The sequence below is a fragment of the Oncorhynchus gorbuscha genome, linkage group LG17 (assembly GCF_021184085.1).
Source record: "Oncorhynchus gorbuscha isolate QuinsamMale2020 ecotype Even-year linkage group LG17, OgorEven_v1.0, whole genome shotgun sequence".
NCBI lineage: Eukaryota > Metazoa > Chordata > Actinopteri > Salmoniformes > Salmonidae > Oncorhynchus > Oncorhynchus gorbuscha.
Genome location: NC_060189.1, coordinates 16956715 through 16974288, shown reverse-complemented (window position 1 = coordinate 16974288; position 17574 = coordinate 16956715). Strand labels below are relative to the sequence as shown.

Here is a 17574-nt window from a genome sequence, read left to right as displayed (position 1 = left end):
GAGTTCCATTTAGATCCCTCTGTGGAAGGGTTCTAAATGGAACCCAAAGGGGTTCTACCTGGAACCGAAAAGGGTTCTTCAAAGGTTTATCAAATGGGAACAGCCGAATAACTCTTAGGTTCTAGATAGAAAAAACGTTGCTAACGGTGTATGTTGATTATTTTGTATGTAGTTTAGTGAATCTGCTCATGTCTGTCTGTCTTAGGTGTGTTGGCGAATCATAGTGCTAATGGCCTGAAATCATATTTGGATGTGTTTTAAAGTTAATATTTACATGACAGCTGAAGAACAAGGGTGTGATTTAGTGTCTTGTACAAGTGTTTAATCTTTGTTTGTGTGTGGCCCTTGTTTGCTATCCCATAGCTGGCTGGTGTATGGTGACCCAGGGTTTGGGGGTCTCTTATCGGTGTTAGAGGCGGGCGAGTACCCCTGTCCAGAGGCCTGGGCATTCCCTCAGCCCTTCATCGGATCGCTGAAAACACTCAAAATGGTACTGGATCATTATGTCATTCTTAATTATCTTTTTAAAAAACACTGTCCCCTTACTGTGTATTCTACTGTGTATTCTACTGTTTTATCTCCATGATGCTAAAGGCCTGTGTGGTTTTCCATCTCTTACAGGGTGGGATAAAGGTGGAGCATCCTAATGAAGTAAAGGTATGCTTCCCCTCTTTGAATTATCCTGTTTTTATAGCTATTCCTATGACCATTCATATTTACATCAATGTTTAAAACCTGTTTGGGATAGCATTTTCATGTTTGGATGAAAAGTGTTCCCAGAGTAAACTGCCTGCTACTCAGGCCCAGTTGCTAATATATGCATATTATTAGTACATTTGGATGGAAAACACTCTGAAGTTTCTAGAACTGTTTGAATGATGTCTGTGACTATAACAGAACTCATATGGCAGGCGGAAACCTGAGAAAAGTCCAACCAGGAAGTGGGAAATCTGAGGTTTGTAGTTTTTCAACTCATTGCCTATCGAATATACAGTGTCTATGCTTCTACTGTGAAGGAGGGGGGTATGGTAGCTGAATAAGTCAGAGGTCTGCCAGAGGGGCATGAGCTGATCATGCACGCTCACGTGAGAGTTAGCTCTGTTCCATTGCATTTCTACAGACAAAGGAATTCTCCGGTTGGAATATTATTGAAGACTTATCATAAAAACATCCTAAAGATTGATTCTATACATCGTTTGATATGTTTCTAAGAACTGTAATATGACTTTTCTTCTGAACTTTCACCTGGACTTGCCCGCGCGTCGTGAGTTTGGATTTGTGAACTGAACGCGCTAACAAAAGGAGGTATTTGGACGTAAATGATGGACTTTATTGAACAAATCAAACATTTATTGTGGAACTGGGATTCCTGGGAGTGCATTCTGATGAAGATCATCAAAGGTATGTGAATATTTATAACGCTCTTTCTGACTTCTGTTGACTCCAACATGACGGATATCTGTATGGCTTGTTTTGTTGTCTGAGCGGTGTACTCAGATTATTGCATGGTTTGCTTTTTCCTTAAAGTTTTTTTTAAAATCTGACACAGCGGTTGCATTAAGGAGAAGTATATCTCTAATTCTGTGCATAACACTTGTATCTTATATTAAAGTTTATGATGACTATTTCTGTAAATTGATGTGGCTCTGCAAAATCACCAGATGTTTTGGAAGCAAAACATTACTGAACGTAACCCGCCAATGTAAACTGAGATTTTTGGATATAAATATGCACTATATCGAGCAAAACATACATGTATTGTGTAACATGAAGTCCTATGAGTGCCATCCGATGAAGATCATCAAAGGTTAGTGATTCATTTGATCTCTATTTCTGCTTTTTGTGACTCCTCTCTTTAGCTGGAAAATGGATGTACAGTATGTGTTTTTGTGACCAGGCCTCTGACCTAATATAATCATATGTTGTGCTTTCGCTGTAAAGCCTTTTTGAAATTGGACACGATTGGTAGATTAACAAGAAGTTAAGCTTTAATTTGGTGTATTGCACTTGTGAATGTATGAAAGTTCTATATTTCTATTTTTAAAAAAAGATTCAGCTAGCGGAACCCCTAGCCACAAGAAGTTTTAAGGATAATTTTTTTTAAACAGTCTGTGAATGACAGTGGGAACTTTTAACAACTGCAATCGCCTCTTACCACAAAACCTCATAATATCCAAATGCTTGGCTTTTTTCTGGTGACATGGCTGAAGACTAGCTGTGATATGATGGGACCACATATTATTATTATTAGCACAGCTGTCAACCTATGTTCTCTGTCTTATAAAATCTGTTAATTGTGAAACAGACCAACAGGCCTGTTGATTCACGTGGATTGACTAGTGACTAGTGAGAAAACTATGTGTGCCCCGGCAGCTCTATGGGCACATAGCACAAAAGTGTGTTGTCTCTGCATGCTGGGCTGTGGTTGCCAGTAGAGCTGTTTGTTTAGGACATTCTGGCAGACCAGATGAGGTCTAAAATGTAGAAATATGCAAGCGCATTTCATAGGTTTCAAGGGGCTAATAATGTAGCAGTTTGGCTCAATATCTGCTGAAAATTTGTTCAACCATTAAAATAAACAATTAATTGATGGTTTAGGAAAAGTACCACCTAGCCCTCTGGGCTCAATATTGCACTGTCAGACGGGCAGTTGTGAAATGTTCTGTCCAGAGGTACAGGGCCTAGGGGGGTGGAATCTGTGGTATGAAGAGCATGCATCCCTGGGATGTTGACAGGTATGGACAAGATCACTTTGCCCACCTCAGCACATCAGCCTCATCTTTAACCCCTTCTCTCTCCTTCAGGCTCTGGTGTACGAGAGGCCGTGCTTCGAGGGCGAGTGTGTGGAGATTGACGATGATGTGTATGACTTCAGAGAGGGAGGAGAGGAGAAAGAGGGGCGTGTGGAGGAGGTGGTGGAGGAGGAGGCAGAAGGTAATCCAGTCAGAAGGAAGACTTTGTGTTCTGTGGGATCCATCAAGATCATTCGTGGACTGTAAGTACTTGTGATTGATCTCAGCTGACATGCAGCAGGGAATAGTATTATAATGAAATGACCCCTCCTCTGCCCATATTGACCTGCCATAACACAGATTAACCTTTCTAGGGCAGGGGTTCCGCTAGCGGAAGCACAACATATAATTATGTTAGGTCATAGCCAAGTAAAAAAACACACAGCTATTTTTCCAGCCAAAGATAGGAGTATAGCAGAAATAATAAATAAAAAAGCAAAAAGCAGAAATATAGATAAAATTAATCACTAACCTTTGATCTTCATCAGATGACACTCATAGGACATCATGTTACACAATACATGTATGTTTTGTTCGATAATGTGCATATTTATATCCAAAAATCTCAGTTTACATTGGCGCATTACGTGCAGTAATGTTTTGATTCCAAAACATCCGGTGATGTTGCAGAAATACTCATAATAAACATAATACTCATAATAAACATTGATAAAAGATACAACTGTTATTCACAGAATTAAAGATAGACTTCTCCTTAACTTCTTGCGTCGAGCCAGCCCGGATCGTGACTACAGCCTCAAGTCCATTACCATAACGCAACGTTAACTATTCATGAAAATCGCCAATGAAATTAAATCAATATGCTAGCTCTCAAGCTTAGCCTTTTGTTAACAACACTGTCATCTCAGATTTTCAAAAATATGCTTCTCAACCATAGCAAAACAAGCATTTGTGTAACAGCATTGATAGTTAGCATAGCATTTAGCGTTAGCATTCAGCAGGCAACATTTTCACAAAAACCAGAAAAGCATTCAAATAAAATCATTTACCTTTGAAGAACTTCGGATGTTTTCAATGAGGAGACTCTCAGTTAGATAGCAAATGTTCAGTTTTTCCTGAAAGATTATTTGTTTAGGAGAAATCGCTACTAAAAAAACCTGTATCCAGGATTGTGTAAATCTATCCGCAAGCTCATTAGCATAACACAACGTTAACTATTCATGTAAATCGCAAATGAAATGAAATCAATATGCTAGCTCTCAAGCTTAGCCTTTTGTTAACAACACTGTCATCTCAGATTTTTAAAAATATGCTTCTCAACCATAGCAAAACAAGCATTTGTGTAACAGTATTGATAGCTATTGATAGCTAGCGTAGCATTTAGCGTTAGCATTGAGCAGGCAACATTTTCACAAAAACCAGAAAAGCATTCAAATAAAATAATTTACCTTTGAAGAACTTTGGATGTTTTCAATGAGGAGACTCTCAGTTAGATAGCAAATGTTCAGTTTTTCCTGAAAGATAATTTGTGCAGGAGAAATCGCTCCGTTTTCTGCGTCATGTTTGGCTACCAAAAAAAAAGAAAAATCAGTCATCAAACATCAAACTTTTTTCCAAATTAACTCCATAATATCGACTGAAACTTGGTAAACGTTGTTTAGAATCAATCCTCAAGGTGTTTTTCACATATCTCTTCATGATATATAGTTCGTGGAAGTCTCCTCTCTCCCCAGAATCACATGGATGTATGCATCCAGCTTGTAGGTTACGCAGCCATTTCAACAAAGGACACCGGGTAAATGTAGTCTCTTATGGCCAATCTTCCAATGATATGCCTACAAATACGTCACAATGATGCAGACACCTTTGGGAAATTATAGAAAGGGCAGGCTCATTCATTCCTGGCGCATTCACAGCCATATAAGGAGACATTTGAACACAGAGCGTCAAAAATCCTGCTCATTTCCTGTTTGAAGTTTCATCTTGGTTTTGCCTGTAGCATCAGTTCTGGGGCACTCACAGATAATATCTTTGCAGTTTTGGAAACGTCAGAGTGTTTTCTTTCCAAAGCTGTCAATTATATGCATAGTCGAGCATCTTTTTGTGACAAAATATTGCGCTTAAAACGGACACGTTTTTTTTATCCAATAATGAAATAGCGCCCCCATAGCTTCAAGAGGTTAATGCAACCGCTGTGTCAGATTTTTAAAAAACTTTAAGGAAAAAGCATAATCTGAGAACGGCACTCAGAACCCAAACAGCCAGAGGAATATCCGTCATTTTGGAGTCAACAAAGTTATAAATAACACCATAAATATTCACTAACCTTTGATGATCTTCATCAAAAGGCACTCCCAGGAGTCCCAGTTCGACAATAAATGACTGATTTGTTCCATAAAGTCCATCATTTCTGTGCAAATAGCCACTTGTTGTTAGCGTGTTCAGCCCAGTAATCCCTCTTCATGAGGCGCAGGCACTTCGTCCAGACAAAAACTCGAAAAGTTCCGTTACAGTCCTTTAGAAACATGTCAAACGATATATGGAATCAATCTTTAGGATGTTTTTAACATAAAACATCAATACTGTTCCAACCTGAGAATTCCTTTGTCTGACGAAATGCACTGGAACAAGAGGTAACTCTGTAAGGAGCGCGCGTCATGAGACCAAGGTACTCTGCCAGACCACTAACTCAAAGAGGTCTCATGAGCCCCTCCTTTATAGTAGAATCCTCATTCAAGTTTCTAAAGACGGTTGACATCTAGTGGAAGCCGTAGGAAGTGCAACTTTATCCATATCTCAATGTGAATTTGGTAGGCCAAGCTTTGAAAAACTACAAACTTCAGATGTCCCACTTCCTGATTGGATTTTTCTCAGGTTTTCACCTGCCATACGAGTTCTGTTATTCTCACAGACATCATTCAAACAGTTTTAGAAACTTCAGAGTGTTTTCTATCCAATAACAATAATACTATGCATATATTAGCATCTGGGACAGAGTAGGACGCAGTTCACTCTGGGCACGCTATTCATCCAAAAGTGAAAATTTTGCCCCCTATCACAAAAAGGTTAACTTGTTAATAGTACCCCCTACTTTTTCGAACATTCTGTTAAAAATCGCGCAACATTTCAGCGCCCTGCTACTCATGCCAGGAATATAGTATATGCATATGATTAGTATGTGTGGATAGAAAACACTCAGACGTTTATAAAACTGGTTAAATCACGGCTGTGACTATAACAGAACGTGCGTTTCATCGAAAAGTGCAGGAAAATCTGATCACTGAAAATGGAGCTGGGTCAGATCTACTCTATCACCCTGTGTGTTCCTGATTGTCCCTGTAGCTGGGTCAGATCTACTCTATCACCCTGTGTGTTCCTGATTGTCCCTGTAGCTGGGTCAGATCTACTCTATCACCCTGTGTGTTCCTGATTGTCCCTGTAGCTGGGTCAGATCTACTCTATCACCCTGTGTGTTCCTGATTGTCCCTGTTGCTGGGTCAGATCTACTCTATCACCCTGTGTGTTCCTGATTGTCCCTGTAGCTGGGTCAGATCTACTCTATCGCCCTGTGTGTTCCTGATTGTCCCTGTAGCTGGGGCAGATCTACTCTATCGCCCTGTGTGTTCCTGATTGTCCCTGTAGCTGGGTCAGATCTACTCTATCGCCCTGTGTGTTCCTGATTGTCCCTGTAGCTGGGTCAGATCTACTCTATCGCCCTGTGTGTTCCTGATTGTCCCTGTAGCTGGGTCAGATCTACTCTATCGCCCTGTGTGTTCCTGATTGTCCCTGTAGCTGGGTCAGATCTACTCTATCACCCTGTGTGTTCCTGATTGTCCCTGTAGCTGGGTCAGATCTACTCTATCACCCTGTGTGTTCCTGATTGTCCCTGTAGCTGGGTCAGATCTACTCTATCACCCTGTGTGTTCATGATTGTCCCTGTAGCTGGGTCAGATCTACTCTATCACCCTGTGTGTTCCTGATTGTCCCTGTAGCTGGGTCAGATCTACTCTATCACCCTGTGTGTTCCTGATTGTCCCTGTAGCTGGGTCAGATCTACTCTATCACCCTGTGTGTTCCTGTTTGTCCCTGTAGCTGGGTCAGATCTACTCTATCACCCTGTGTGTTCCTGATTGTCCCTGTAGCTGGGTCAGATCTACTCTATCATCCTGTGTGTTCCTGATTGTCCCTGTAGCTGGGTCAGATCTACTCTATCGCCCTGTGTGTTCCTGATTGTCCCTGTAGCTGGGGCAGATCTACTCTATCGCCCTGTGTGTTCCTGATTGTCCCTGTAGCTGGGTCAGATCTACTCTATCGCCCTGTGTGTTCCTGATTGTCCCTGTAGCTGGGTCAGATCTACTCTATCGCCCTGTGTGTTCCTGATTGTCCCTGTAGCTGGGTCAGATCTACTCTATCACCCTGTGTGTTCCTGATTGTCCCTGTAGCTGGGTCAGATCTACTCTATCACCCTGTGTGTTCCTGATTGTCCCTGTAGCTGGGTCAGATCTACTCTATCACCCTGTGTGTTCATGATTGTCCCTGTAGCTGGGTCAGATCTACTCTATCACCCTGTGTGTTCCTGATTGTCCCTGTAGCTGGGTCAGATCTACTCTATCACCCTGTGTGTTCCTGATTGTCCCTGTAGCTGGGTCAGATCTACTCTATCACCCTGTGTGTTCCTGTTTGTCCCTGTAGCTGGGTCAGATCTACTCTATCACCCTGTGTGTTCCTGATTGTCCCTGTAGCTGGGTCAGATCTACTCTATCATCCTGTGTGTTCCTGATTGTCCCTGTAGCTGGGTCAGATCTACTCTATCACCCTGTGTGTTCCTGATTGTCCCTGTAGCTGGGTCAGATCTACTCTATCACCCTGTGTGTTCCTGATTGTCCCTGTAGCTGGGTCAGATCTACTCTATCACCCTGTGTGTTCCTGATTGTCCCTGTAGCTGGGTCAGATCTACTCTATCACCCTGTGTGTTCCTGATTGTCCCTGTAGCTGGGTCAGATCTACTCTATCACCCTGTGTGTTCCTGATTGTCCCTGTAGCTGGGTCAGATCTACTCTATCACCCTGTGTGTTCCTGATTGTCCCTGTAGCTGGGTCAGATCTACTCTATCACCCTGTGTGTTCCTGATTGTCCCTGTAGCTGGGTCAGATCTACTCTATCACCCTGTGTGTTCCTGATTGTCCCTGTAGCTGGGTCAGATCTACTCTATCACCCTGTGTGTTCCTGATTGTCCCTGTAGCTGGGTCAGATCTACTCTATCACCCTGTGTGTTCCTGATTGTCCCTGTAGCTGGGTCAGATCTACTCTATCACCCTGTGTGTTCCTGATTGTCCCTGTAGCTGGGTCAGATCTACTCTATCACCCTGTGTGTTCCTGATTGTCCCTGTAGCTGGGTCAGATCTACTCTATCACCCTGTGTGTTCCTGATTGTCCCTGTAGCTGGGTCAGATCTACTCTATCACCCTGTGTGTTCCTGATTGTCCCTGTTGCTGGGTCAGATCTACTCTATCACCCTGTGTGTTCCTGATTGTCCCTGTAGCTGGGTCAGATCTACTCTATTACCCTGTATGTTCCTGATTGTCCCTGTAGCTGGGTCAGATCTACTCTATCACCCTGTGTGTTCCTGATTGTCCCTGTAGCTGGGTCAGATCTACTCTATCAGCCTGTGTGTTCCTGATTGTCCCTGTAGCTGGGTCAGATCTACTCTATCACCCTGTGTGTTCCTGATTGTCCCTGTAGCTGGGTCAGATCTACTCTATCACCATGTGTGTTCCTAATTGTCCCTGTAGCTGGGTTGGCTATGATGAACCAGAGTTTGAAGGTCACCAGTATCTCTTGGAGGAGGGGGAGTATCCTGACTGGAGGGAGTGGGGAGGCTACGGAGACCAGTTCCTGTCACTTCGCCCTGTACGCACTGTAAGTACTGGAACTCTCATCTATTCAGAGCCATGGTTTAAGTCTGTTTGCTTCTACAAAGAATATATGTAATGTTTGTGATGATTGAAAGTACCTAGTCAAAATAAAGTCAGTTTGGTCTTTGTAAATAGAGATCGTTTGGGTGTTTGTGTTTACATTCCCTGGGTTGTAGGATGTCCTGTCTCCCCATGTGAAGTTGTTCAGTGAGAGGGACTTTGGGGAGAGAGGGGTCAACATGGACCTGCTAGGGCCTGTCATTAACATGGAGGACACAGGCTTCGGCTCGAAGACACAGTCCATCAATGTCCAGGGTGGAGTGTAAGTCAACTTCTCTGACAGTCCTATGTAGCAGTCTCCTGCATCTATTCAAATAACTCGGTGTGTCACAAAAGCCAAGGGCTTTGGCTGGCTGTGCTAGAGAAATATAGGTGGATCACTCCTATTCTCTTTCCTCTGATTGCAAGCTTTTATTTAACACACACACATGCACAAACGTGAAAGACTGGTGTGAATGTCACGCTTAGTACAGTGATACTGAAGGTTAGACAATAGTTGGGAAAATGAGATCAATCTCTGGGGTTATATATTCTTAGAGAGGAGAATAGATTGTAAAGGTCCAGTCCCGGAGTCACAATTCAAACTGTATAAGCTTTGTACATATTTCAGTAAAGAAAGGGAGTGGCCATGTTCCAGACATATCTGAATTTAATCACTTAGAAGTTCATTGGCTATTAGTTCATTGGCTATTAGTTCATTGGCTATCTCTTTAATAGATTAAGTCAGTTGTCTCAGTGGTTCATAAGCTATCACAAACGTCTCTCTGTTAGAATGAACAGCTTTCATTTTAATATAATTTTCCAAACTGGTTATGTAGAGCATACGCCTAAAGTTTATATAGTTGAAAATGAACTGCACTGAATAGGGATAGCCTTCACATAATCTCTTTATAACCTTCTACTGTTTCCTGTGTAGTTTACCTGGCTAATTGTTTTATGGCCTTTTAAAATGCCGTAGCTCAGTGTTTGGTTAGTGATAAAATGGAGTTAGAGCTTGTGATTTCAAGTTATAAACATCTAATATTACAGGATTAGAAACTACAGTAAAATGATAACAATCATATTCAGACCTCCTGTTTAAAGGTTATGACATACGGAATGATGCTATTTACAACATGTTGTATTGTGAAATGTTATTATGGAGTGTCCTATAAATGTACCAGTTTACCTGTTGTGAATGTGTTCTAAACAGGTGGGTTGCCTTTGAGAACCCTGGGTTCTCCGGAGAACTTTACATTCTAGAGAAAGGCCTCTACGGAAACCCAGAAGACTGGGGAGGACCGAACCTCAAGATATCCTCACTGCAGCCAGTCTTCCAGGTAAACATAACATATTTAAGCACAGTCAATGGGTGGACTAGGGCAAGACTATGATACCATAATAATCACAGCAGTACCACCTTTGTAGCATCATACTTGATCATACTTACAGTGTACTTTAATGATTCTGATAAACTATGAGGTTGGTGAGGAAGCTTTGAACTGGTTTACCCATAATTCCTTTATTACTTTCAGGATAACCTGGGTGGATCAAGCAAGTTCAGGGTATGTTCGGATTGTGATAAACAAATAATATTAACTATCTTAACATAGTCAATAGTCTATGGATGTGATTATAATGTAATCCACTGTAGTTGTAGGTCATGTTTATCTCCTGTGTATGCACCTTAGCTCCAGCTGTTCTCAAAGCCTTGGTTCCAGGGCAGAGTGGTGGTACTGGAGGACAGTGTGGTAGCCCTGGAGGAAGACTTCTTCCCTGGCTCCTGTAGAGTACTGGCTGGGAGGTGAGCAGAACATCAACTTTAAACACAGCATGTTCATTCTACTTGTTATAGAGTGACATTTAGTATACAGAAATGTTAGTTGTATATTACACTCAAAGAGGACTTGAGTACTGGAGAGAGCTGTAGTTGACTGCATGACTCTGTGCTGTGTTCCAGCTGGGTGGCGTATGAAGGATCCCAGTTCACAGAGCACATGTATGTCCTGGAGGAGGGAGACTACCCCAATACCAAGTCCATGGGCTGTCTGGGTCCTGACTCTCCCATCCGTTCCATACAGACCATCAGCCATGTGAGTACAGAGGAGATCCTGGAGTTATGTGTGTTGACATACAGGCTTTTTTGTAATCCCTTACAAAAAAACAGTAACTATAATCCCTTACATTTCCAGCCAAAATATTGTAATCAGATTACAGATACTATTGAAAAACTAGATGATTACTTTGAGGATTACTTTTAACCTCTCTGGGATCGTTCGGGACGCTAGCGTCCCACCTCGCCAACAGCCAGTGAAAGTGCAGGGCACCAAATTCAAAACAACAGAAATCTCATAATTAAAATTCCTCAAACATACAAGTATTTTACACCATTTTAAAGATACACATCTCATTAATCCAACCACTGTGTCCGATTTCAAAATGGCTTTTTGGCGAAAGCAGAACATATCATTATGCAACTAGTCACAGAAAGCATTCAGCCATTTTCCAACCAAAGAGAGGTGTCACAAAAAGCAGATATATAGATACAATTCATCACTAACCTTTGACGATCTTCATCAGATGACACTCCCAGGACTCAATGTTACACAATACATGTATGTTTTGTTCGATCAAGTTCATACTTATGTCCAAAACCCTCCGTTTACATTGGCGCCATGTTCAGAATGCCTCCAAAACATCCGGAGAAATTGCAGAGAGCCACATCAAATAACAGAAATACTCATCATAAACTTTGATGAAAGATACAGTACATGTTTTACATAGAAATAAAGATAAACATGTTCTTAATGCAACCGCTGTGTCAGATTTCAAAAACTCTTTACGGCAAAAGCACATTGTTCAATTATCTGAGAACAGCGTTCAGCCACAAAAGCAAGCCATACAGTTACCCGCCAAGATGTGAAGTCAACAAAAGTCAGAAATAGCATTATAAATCTTCACTTACCGTTGCTGATCTTTGTCGGAATGCACTCCCAGGACTCCCACTTCCACAAGAAATGTTTGTTTTGTTCGATTACGTCCATATTTATATCCAAATACCTACGTTTTGTTTGCACGTTTAGTTCACTATTCCAAAAGCACAAAATCCAGACGAAAAGTCAAAAGAGTTCCATTACAGTTTGTAGAAACATGTCAAACGATGTTTACAATCAATCCTTAGGATCTTTTTATAATAAATCTTCAATCATATTCCAACCGGACAATAGCGTATTCATTACAGAGGAAAAAGAAGGCACGGCGTGCCCGCATGACCACGCAGTAAACAACTGATTGGCCTCAGCCTAGTCCACTTGTTGAAACAGCTCTTATTCAAAGCCTCAAACAACTTTCTAAAGACTGTTGACATCTGCTGGAAGCCTTGGGAAGTGCAATCTGGTCCCATAGACACAGCATATTGGATAGGCAATCACTTAAATTAAACTACAAACCTCAGATTTCCACTTCCTGGTTGGATTTGTCTCAGGTTTTCGCCTGCCATATGAGATCAGTTATACTCACAGACATCATTCAAACAGTTTCAGAACCTTCAGATTGTTGTCTATCCAGTACTACTAATAATGTGCATATATTAGCATCTGGGACAGAGTTGCAGGCAGTTTACTCTGGGCACCTTATTCATGCAAGCTACTCAATACTGCCCCCTGTCACCGAGAAGTTAAATTCAGAAAGAATGTTTGCGGAAAAAATATTTTTGACAGTTCTCTGTTTTCTCAATGACATTCAAATCAGCATTGAAAAAAGGCACAAGTTTACATTTCTTCCACCTGAGCGAGTCTGACCACAAGTCAGAGACCACTATGATGACACACTAAATGTGTTTAATGGATCGCGGTTTAAAAAGTTTAAGCTGCATATCATTCACTGTTTTTGAAACTAGTGGACAGCCAGTGAAAAATGCACTCTTGCAACAGCTGCATAGTGTGATTTCAACCTATGGAATAAAAGTGGGGCTTTTATTGTCCAATCTACTTCATGCTGGTAAAAAAAAAATATCCATAGGCCGAATGGACATATGCTCAAACTTGCACACTTTTGATTGACTTAAAGGGGCAATCTGTAGTTACTACATCCATTATTGGACTTATACATATACATATATATATATATATATATGTATATGTATATGTATATGTATATGTATATGTATGTATGTATATATATATATATACAGTATATATATATATATACAGTATACAGCCAAATACATTTAAACTCAGTTTTTCACAATTCCTGACATTTAATCCTTTGGTGTGTACTTTGGTGTGAAAAGTGCAAATCAATCCCAGGACAACAGCAAAGGACCTTGTGCTGATTCTGATTCTGATTCAGGTACAAAAGTATCTATATCCACAGTAAAACGAGTCCTATATTGACATAACCTGAAAGACCGCTCAGCAAGGAAGAAGCCACTGTTCCAAAAACGTCATATAAAAGCCAGACTACGGTTTGCAACTGCACATGGGGACAAAGATCATACTTTTTGGAGAAATCTCCTCTGGTCTGATGAAACCAAATAGAACTGTTTGGCCATTGTTATGTTTGGAGGAAAAAGAGGAGGCTTCAAGCCAAGAACACCATCCCAAGCCTGGAGCACGGGGGTGGCAGCATCATGTTATAGGGCTGCTTTGCTGCAGGGGGGACTGGTGCACTTCACGAAATAGATGGCATCATGAGGTAGGAAAATTATGTGGATATATTGAAGCAACATCTCAAGACATCATTCAGGAAGTGAAAGCTTGGTCGCAAATGGGTCTTCCAAATGGACAATGACCCCAAGCATACTTCCAAAGTTGTGGCAGCATGGCTTAAGGACAACAAAGTCAATGTATTGGAGTGCCCATCACAAAGCCCTGACCTCAATCCTATAGAACATTTGTGGGCAGAACTGGAGAAGCGTGTGCAAGCAAGGATGCCTACAAACCTGACTCAGTTACACCAGCTCTGTCAGGAGGAATGGGCCAGAATTCACCCAACATATTGTGGGAAGCTTGTGGAAGGCTCCCCAAAATGTTTGACCCAAGTTAAACAATTTCAAGGCAATGCTACCAAATATTAATTGAGTGTATGTACACTTCGGACCAACTGGGAATGAGATGATAATTCTCTCTACTATTATTCTGACATTTCAAGTTCTTAAAATAAAGTGGTGATCCTAACTGACCTAAGACAGGGAATTTGTACTAGGATTAAATGTCAGGAGTTTAAATGTATTTGGCTAAGGTGTATGTAAACTTCCGACTTCATCTCTCTCTCTATATATAGGTCTATAGCAGATGCAGGATATGGCATTCATTTTTAACATGTAAATAGCACTTTTCAGTAGTGCTCAAAGCACGCCATTCCATGAGCGCAGCATTTATTTTTCAACTCAACTCAATAAGCCCAATCAGTCCTTCATGACAACAACATCATAAACAGCAGAGTAGGGCTGGCTAATAAGTCCTTCGTTTTTGGCGTCATCCTCAGGTAAAACAATTTGGCTAATCTATACTTCCATACTTCCAAGTCCTGTTCTTGAAGATCAAGGGGTATAACATTTATTGGAATGACTGGAATTCTGATAGACTTAAGGTTTTTAATGTCAATAAATAATTTAATCGTTATATTATATGTAGTAGAAAGCAATGGAAAAAGCCTAGATAACCAACCCATAAAGTAAAATTTAACATCCATATATGGCCAGCTATGTAAACTTTAACATGTATTTATCCTGCAATGGATGTCATTCAATTGGTAACACACATTTTTGCTTTCTTCTAATGTCTCTTAATTAAGGGGAAAGTAATCTAAAAGTAATGGAATGTAATCAGATTAGGTTACTGAGTTTGGGTAATCCAAAAGTTGGGACAGGTAATTTACCCAACTCATTTGGCATGGCATGAATGTGTACCGTATTTGTAAACCTATGTCCTGTCTGTGTGAAGTGACTGCATATCTTGGATGTGTCCTGTACCTACAATACCATAATGATGTATAATCACACGCTTCACGCATCCCTTCCCCCTTATCTTTCCAGGAGTTCTCCCTCCCGTCCATAACGTTGTTCAGTAAGGTTGGCTGTAGAGGCCGTAGGGTGGTGCTGACGGAAGGGTTGGTGAACCTGCAGCTGGCTGGGGTGGACGGACGCATACGCTCCCTGGTTATCGACGGAGGAATGTAAGTCACACCTGAATAGATTTGACAGTTTTTATTAGGCAATAAAACAAAACAGAACATTAAAAGCAAGAGTTGCACCAACTATTGAAGTTAGTTGATGAAGCACTGTCTAAGCACCTATTAATCCATCAACTAGATTTGCTAGCTAATTGTAAAGAGGAGTGCTGTAGGAATGTGGATTGTTTACATTTAAGGTGTGTTTGAGGTTTGTGTAAGTAGAGCAACTGACTGTGTGTGATTGATAATTCCTGCTCTACAGGTGGGTGCTGTATGAGGGGTGTCATCACCGTGGCCGTCAGATCCTGCTACCGCCCAGCAAACTGGGTGATTGGTTCAAGTTCAGCAGCTGGCCGCGAATCGGATCCCTGAGACCACTATTGCAGGTTTGGAGGCGGGGCATGTGGGCCAACAGATTTTCTCTGGGAGTTTTCATTCAGTAGAGTTTTCAGTACATTCATCTTAAGACATCCCTTTAAATATGGTGTATCTTTTAGTTAGAATTTTGTCAACAGGCTCACTACAATATATTGAGAGAACGAATATTAGGGTAAATTAAATAAATACATCTAAATATATGCATGTTCGTCTCCATTTCAGCACCAATTGTTCGATTTAACACGCCGAGTTCAAACTGTTACTGCTTGGTCTCTGCGCTCCGCTACATAATGATTTATTTAGCCTCTTTTTTATATTATCAACTCTCACTAATGATCGACAGCAACAACCACACGGCTGTGACAACGTTTTCAGAGCAAGCAAATGAAGGTCATCAAAATAATGTAATTAAATGTAGTGATAATGTATACCAAGTGAAGGGAACTAACCGTAAATTGGGAGTTGAATCTGTGTGGTTATTTCGCCTACTGACGGTCGATACTGATAGTGGCTAATATTTAACGTGATAGAAATAGGAAAGAGAGAAAGTCGACATTAGAGAGTGCTCATCCCTTTAAGTTAAAAGGCCGTACAATTACAATGTTTGGAATTGCATTATGCAGAATCACATCAAATCAAATCAAATTTATTTAAATAGCCCTTTGTACATCAGCTGATATCTCAAAGTGCTGTACAGAAACCCAGCCGAAAACCCCAAACAGCCAGAAGAGGACTGGCCACCCCACATAGCCTGGTTCGTCTCCAGGTTTCTTCCTAGGTTCTGGCCTTTCTAGGGAGTTTTTCCTAGCCACCGTGCTTCTACACCTGCATTGCTTGCTGTTTGGGGTTTTAGGCTGGGTTTCTGTACAGCACTTTTAGATATCAGCTGATGTACAAAGGGCTTTACAAATACATATGATTTGACTGGTTTCACATTTGTCTCAAGGGATTATAAGGTAAAATATATCTAAAACAGGTGTAATTTATATTTACAATTCCCTTATCCAAACGGATTAATCATATACCTAGCTCTTATCAATAGCTCTTATCAAGTTGTAAATTACAGTGTATAGAGAATGGTGTTATTTGTATTGGAAAATATAAAATGGATGCTTTTTCAACTTGGAACTGGTAGCTTCGTTTGAACTTATTCAAGGTTTCATTCACACATAAAGCTGGTAGATTTGTTGGGGAATTAAGTCAATGTAACGGCGTTCTTCGTTTGTCGAAAGAGAGTCGGACCGAAATGCAGCGTGGTGGTTACTCATGTCTTTAATAAATGAATCGCGATACATGAAATAACTTATACAAATACAAAACAACAAACGGAACGTGAAACCTAATTACAGCCTATCTGGTAAACACTACACAGAGACAGGAACAATCACCCACGAAATACACAGTGAAACCCAGGCTACCTAAATACGGTTCCCTGTCAGAGACAACAAGAATCACCTGACTCTGATTGAGAACCGCCTCTGGCATCCAAGCCTAAACTAGACACACCCCTAATCAACCACAATCCATAGGAATACCTATGTGAGAATGCTGTTCATCGACTACAGCTCGGCATTCAACACCATAGTACCCTCCAAGCTCGTCATCAAGCTCGAGACCCTGGGTCTCGACCCCGCCCTGTGCAACTGGGTACTGGACTTCCTGACGGGCCGCCCCCAGGTGGTGAGGGTAGGCAACAACATCTCCTCCCCGCTGATCCTCAACACGGGGGCCCCACAAGGGTGCGTTCTGAGCCCTCTCCTGTACTCCCTGTTCACCCACGACTGCGTGGCCACGCACGCCTCCAACTCAATCATCAAGTTTGCGGACGACACAACAGTGGTAGGCTTGATTACCAACAACGACGAGACGGCCTACAGGGAGGAGGTGAGGGCCCTCGGAGTGTGGTGTCAGGAAAATAACCTCACACTCAAAGTCAACAAAACTTAGGAGATGATTGTGGACTTCAGGAAACAGCAGAGGGAACACCCCCCTATCCACATCGATGGAACAGTAGTGGAGAGGGTAGCAAGTTTTAAGTTCCTCGGCATACACATCACAGACAAACTGAATTGGTCCACTCACACTGACAGCGTCGTGAAGAAGGCGCAGCAGTGCCTCTTCAACCTCAGGAGGCTGAAGAAATTCGGCTTGTCACCAAAAGCACTCACAAACTTCTACAGATGCACAATCGAGAGCATCCTGGCGGGCTGTATACGGCACCGCCTGGTACGGCAACTGCTCCGCCCTCAACCGTAAGGCTCTCCAGAGGGTAGTGAGGACTGCACAACGCATCACCGGGGGCAAACTACCTGCCC

General features: G+C 41.7%; 1 protein-coding gene across 4 annotated transcripts in view; it reads left to right on the top strand.

The window, feature by feature from the left end:
- LOC124001222 (beta/gamma crystallin domain-containing protein 1-like) overlaps window positions 1–17574 on the top strand; it is a 63196-nt gene that overhangs the window by 37150 nt on the left and 8472 nt on the right. For 3 of the 4 annotated variants that reach the window (XR_006832753.1, XM_046307851.1, XM_046307852.1), the window contains 11 exons: window positions 364–490; window positions 622–657; window positions 2805–2995; window positions 8546–8672; window positions 8845–8990; window positions 9921–10047; window positions 10243–10272; window positions 10399–10511; window positions 10668–10800; window positions 14745–14884; window positions 15144–15267. Coding sequence is in view for 2 of the 4 variants with exons in the window: in XM_046307851.1 (XP_046163807.1) it covers window positions 364–490; window positions 622–657; window positions 2805–2995; window positions 8546–8672; window positions 8845–8990; window positions 9921–10047; window positions 10243–10272; window positions 10399–10511; window positions 10668–10800; window positions 14745–14884; window positions 15144–15267 (1294 nt within the window). In the remaining 2 variants the exon portion in view is untranslated. Of the gene's footprint in view, window positions 1–363; window positions 491–621; window positions 658–2804; window positions 2996–8545; window positions 8673–8844; window positions 8991–9920; window positions 10048–10242; window positions 10273–10398; window positions 10512–10667; window positions 10801–14744; window positions 14885–15143; window positions 15268–17574 lie in introns of those variants that run through there. The other variant, XR_006832754.1, reaches the window with a different exon arrangement.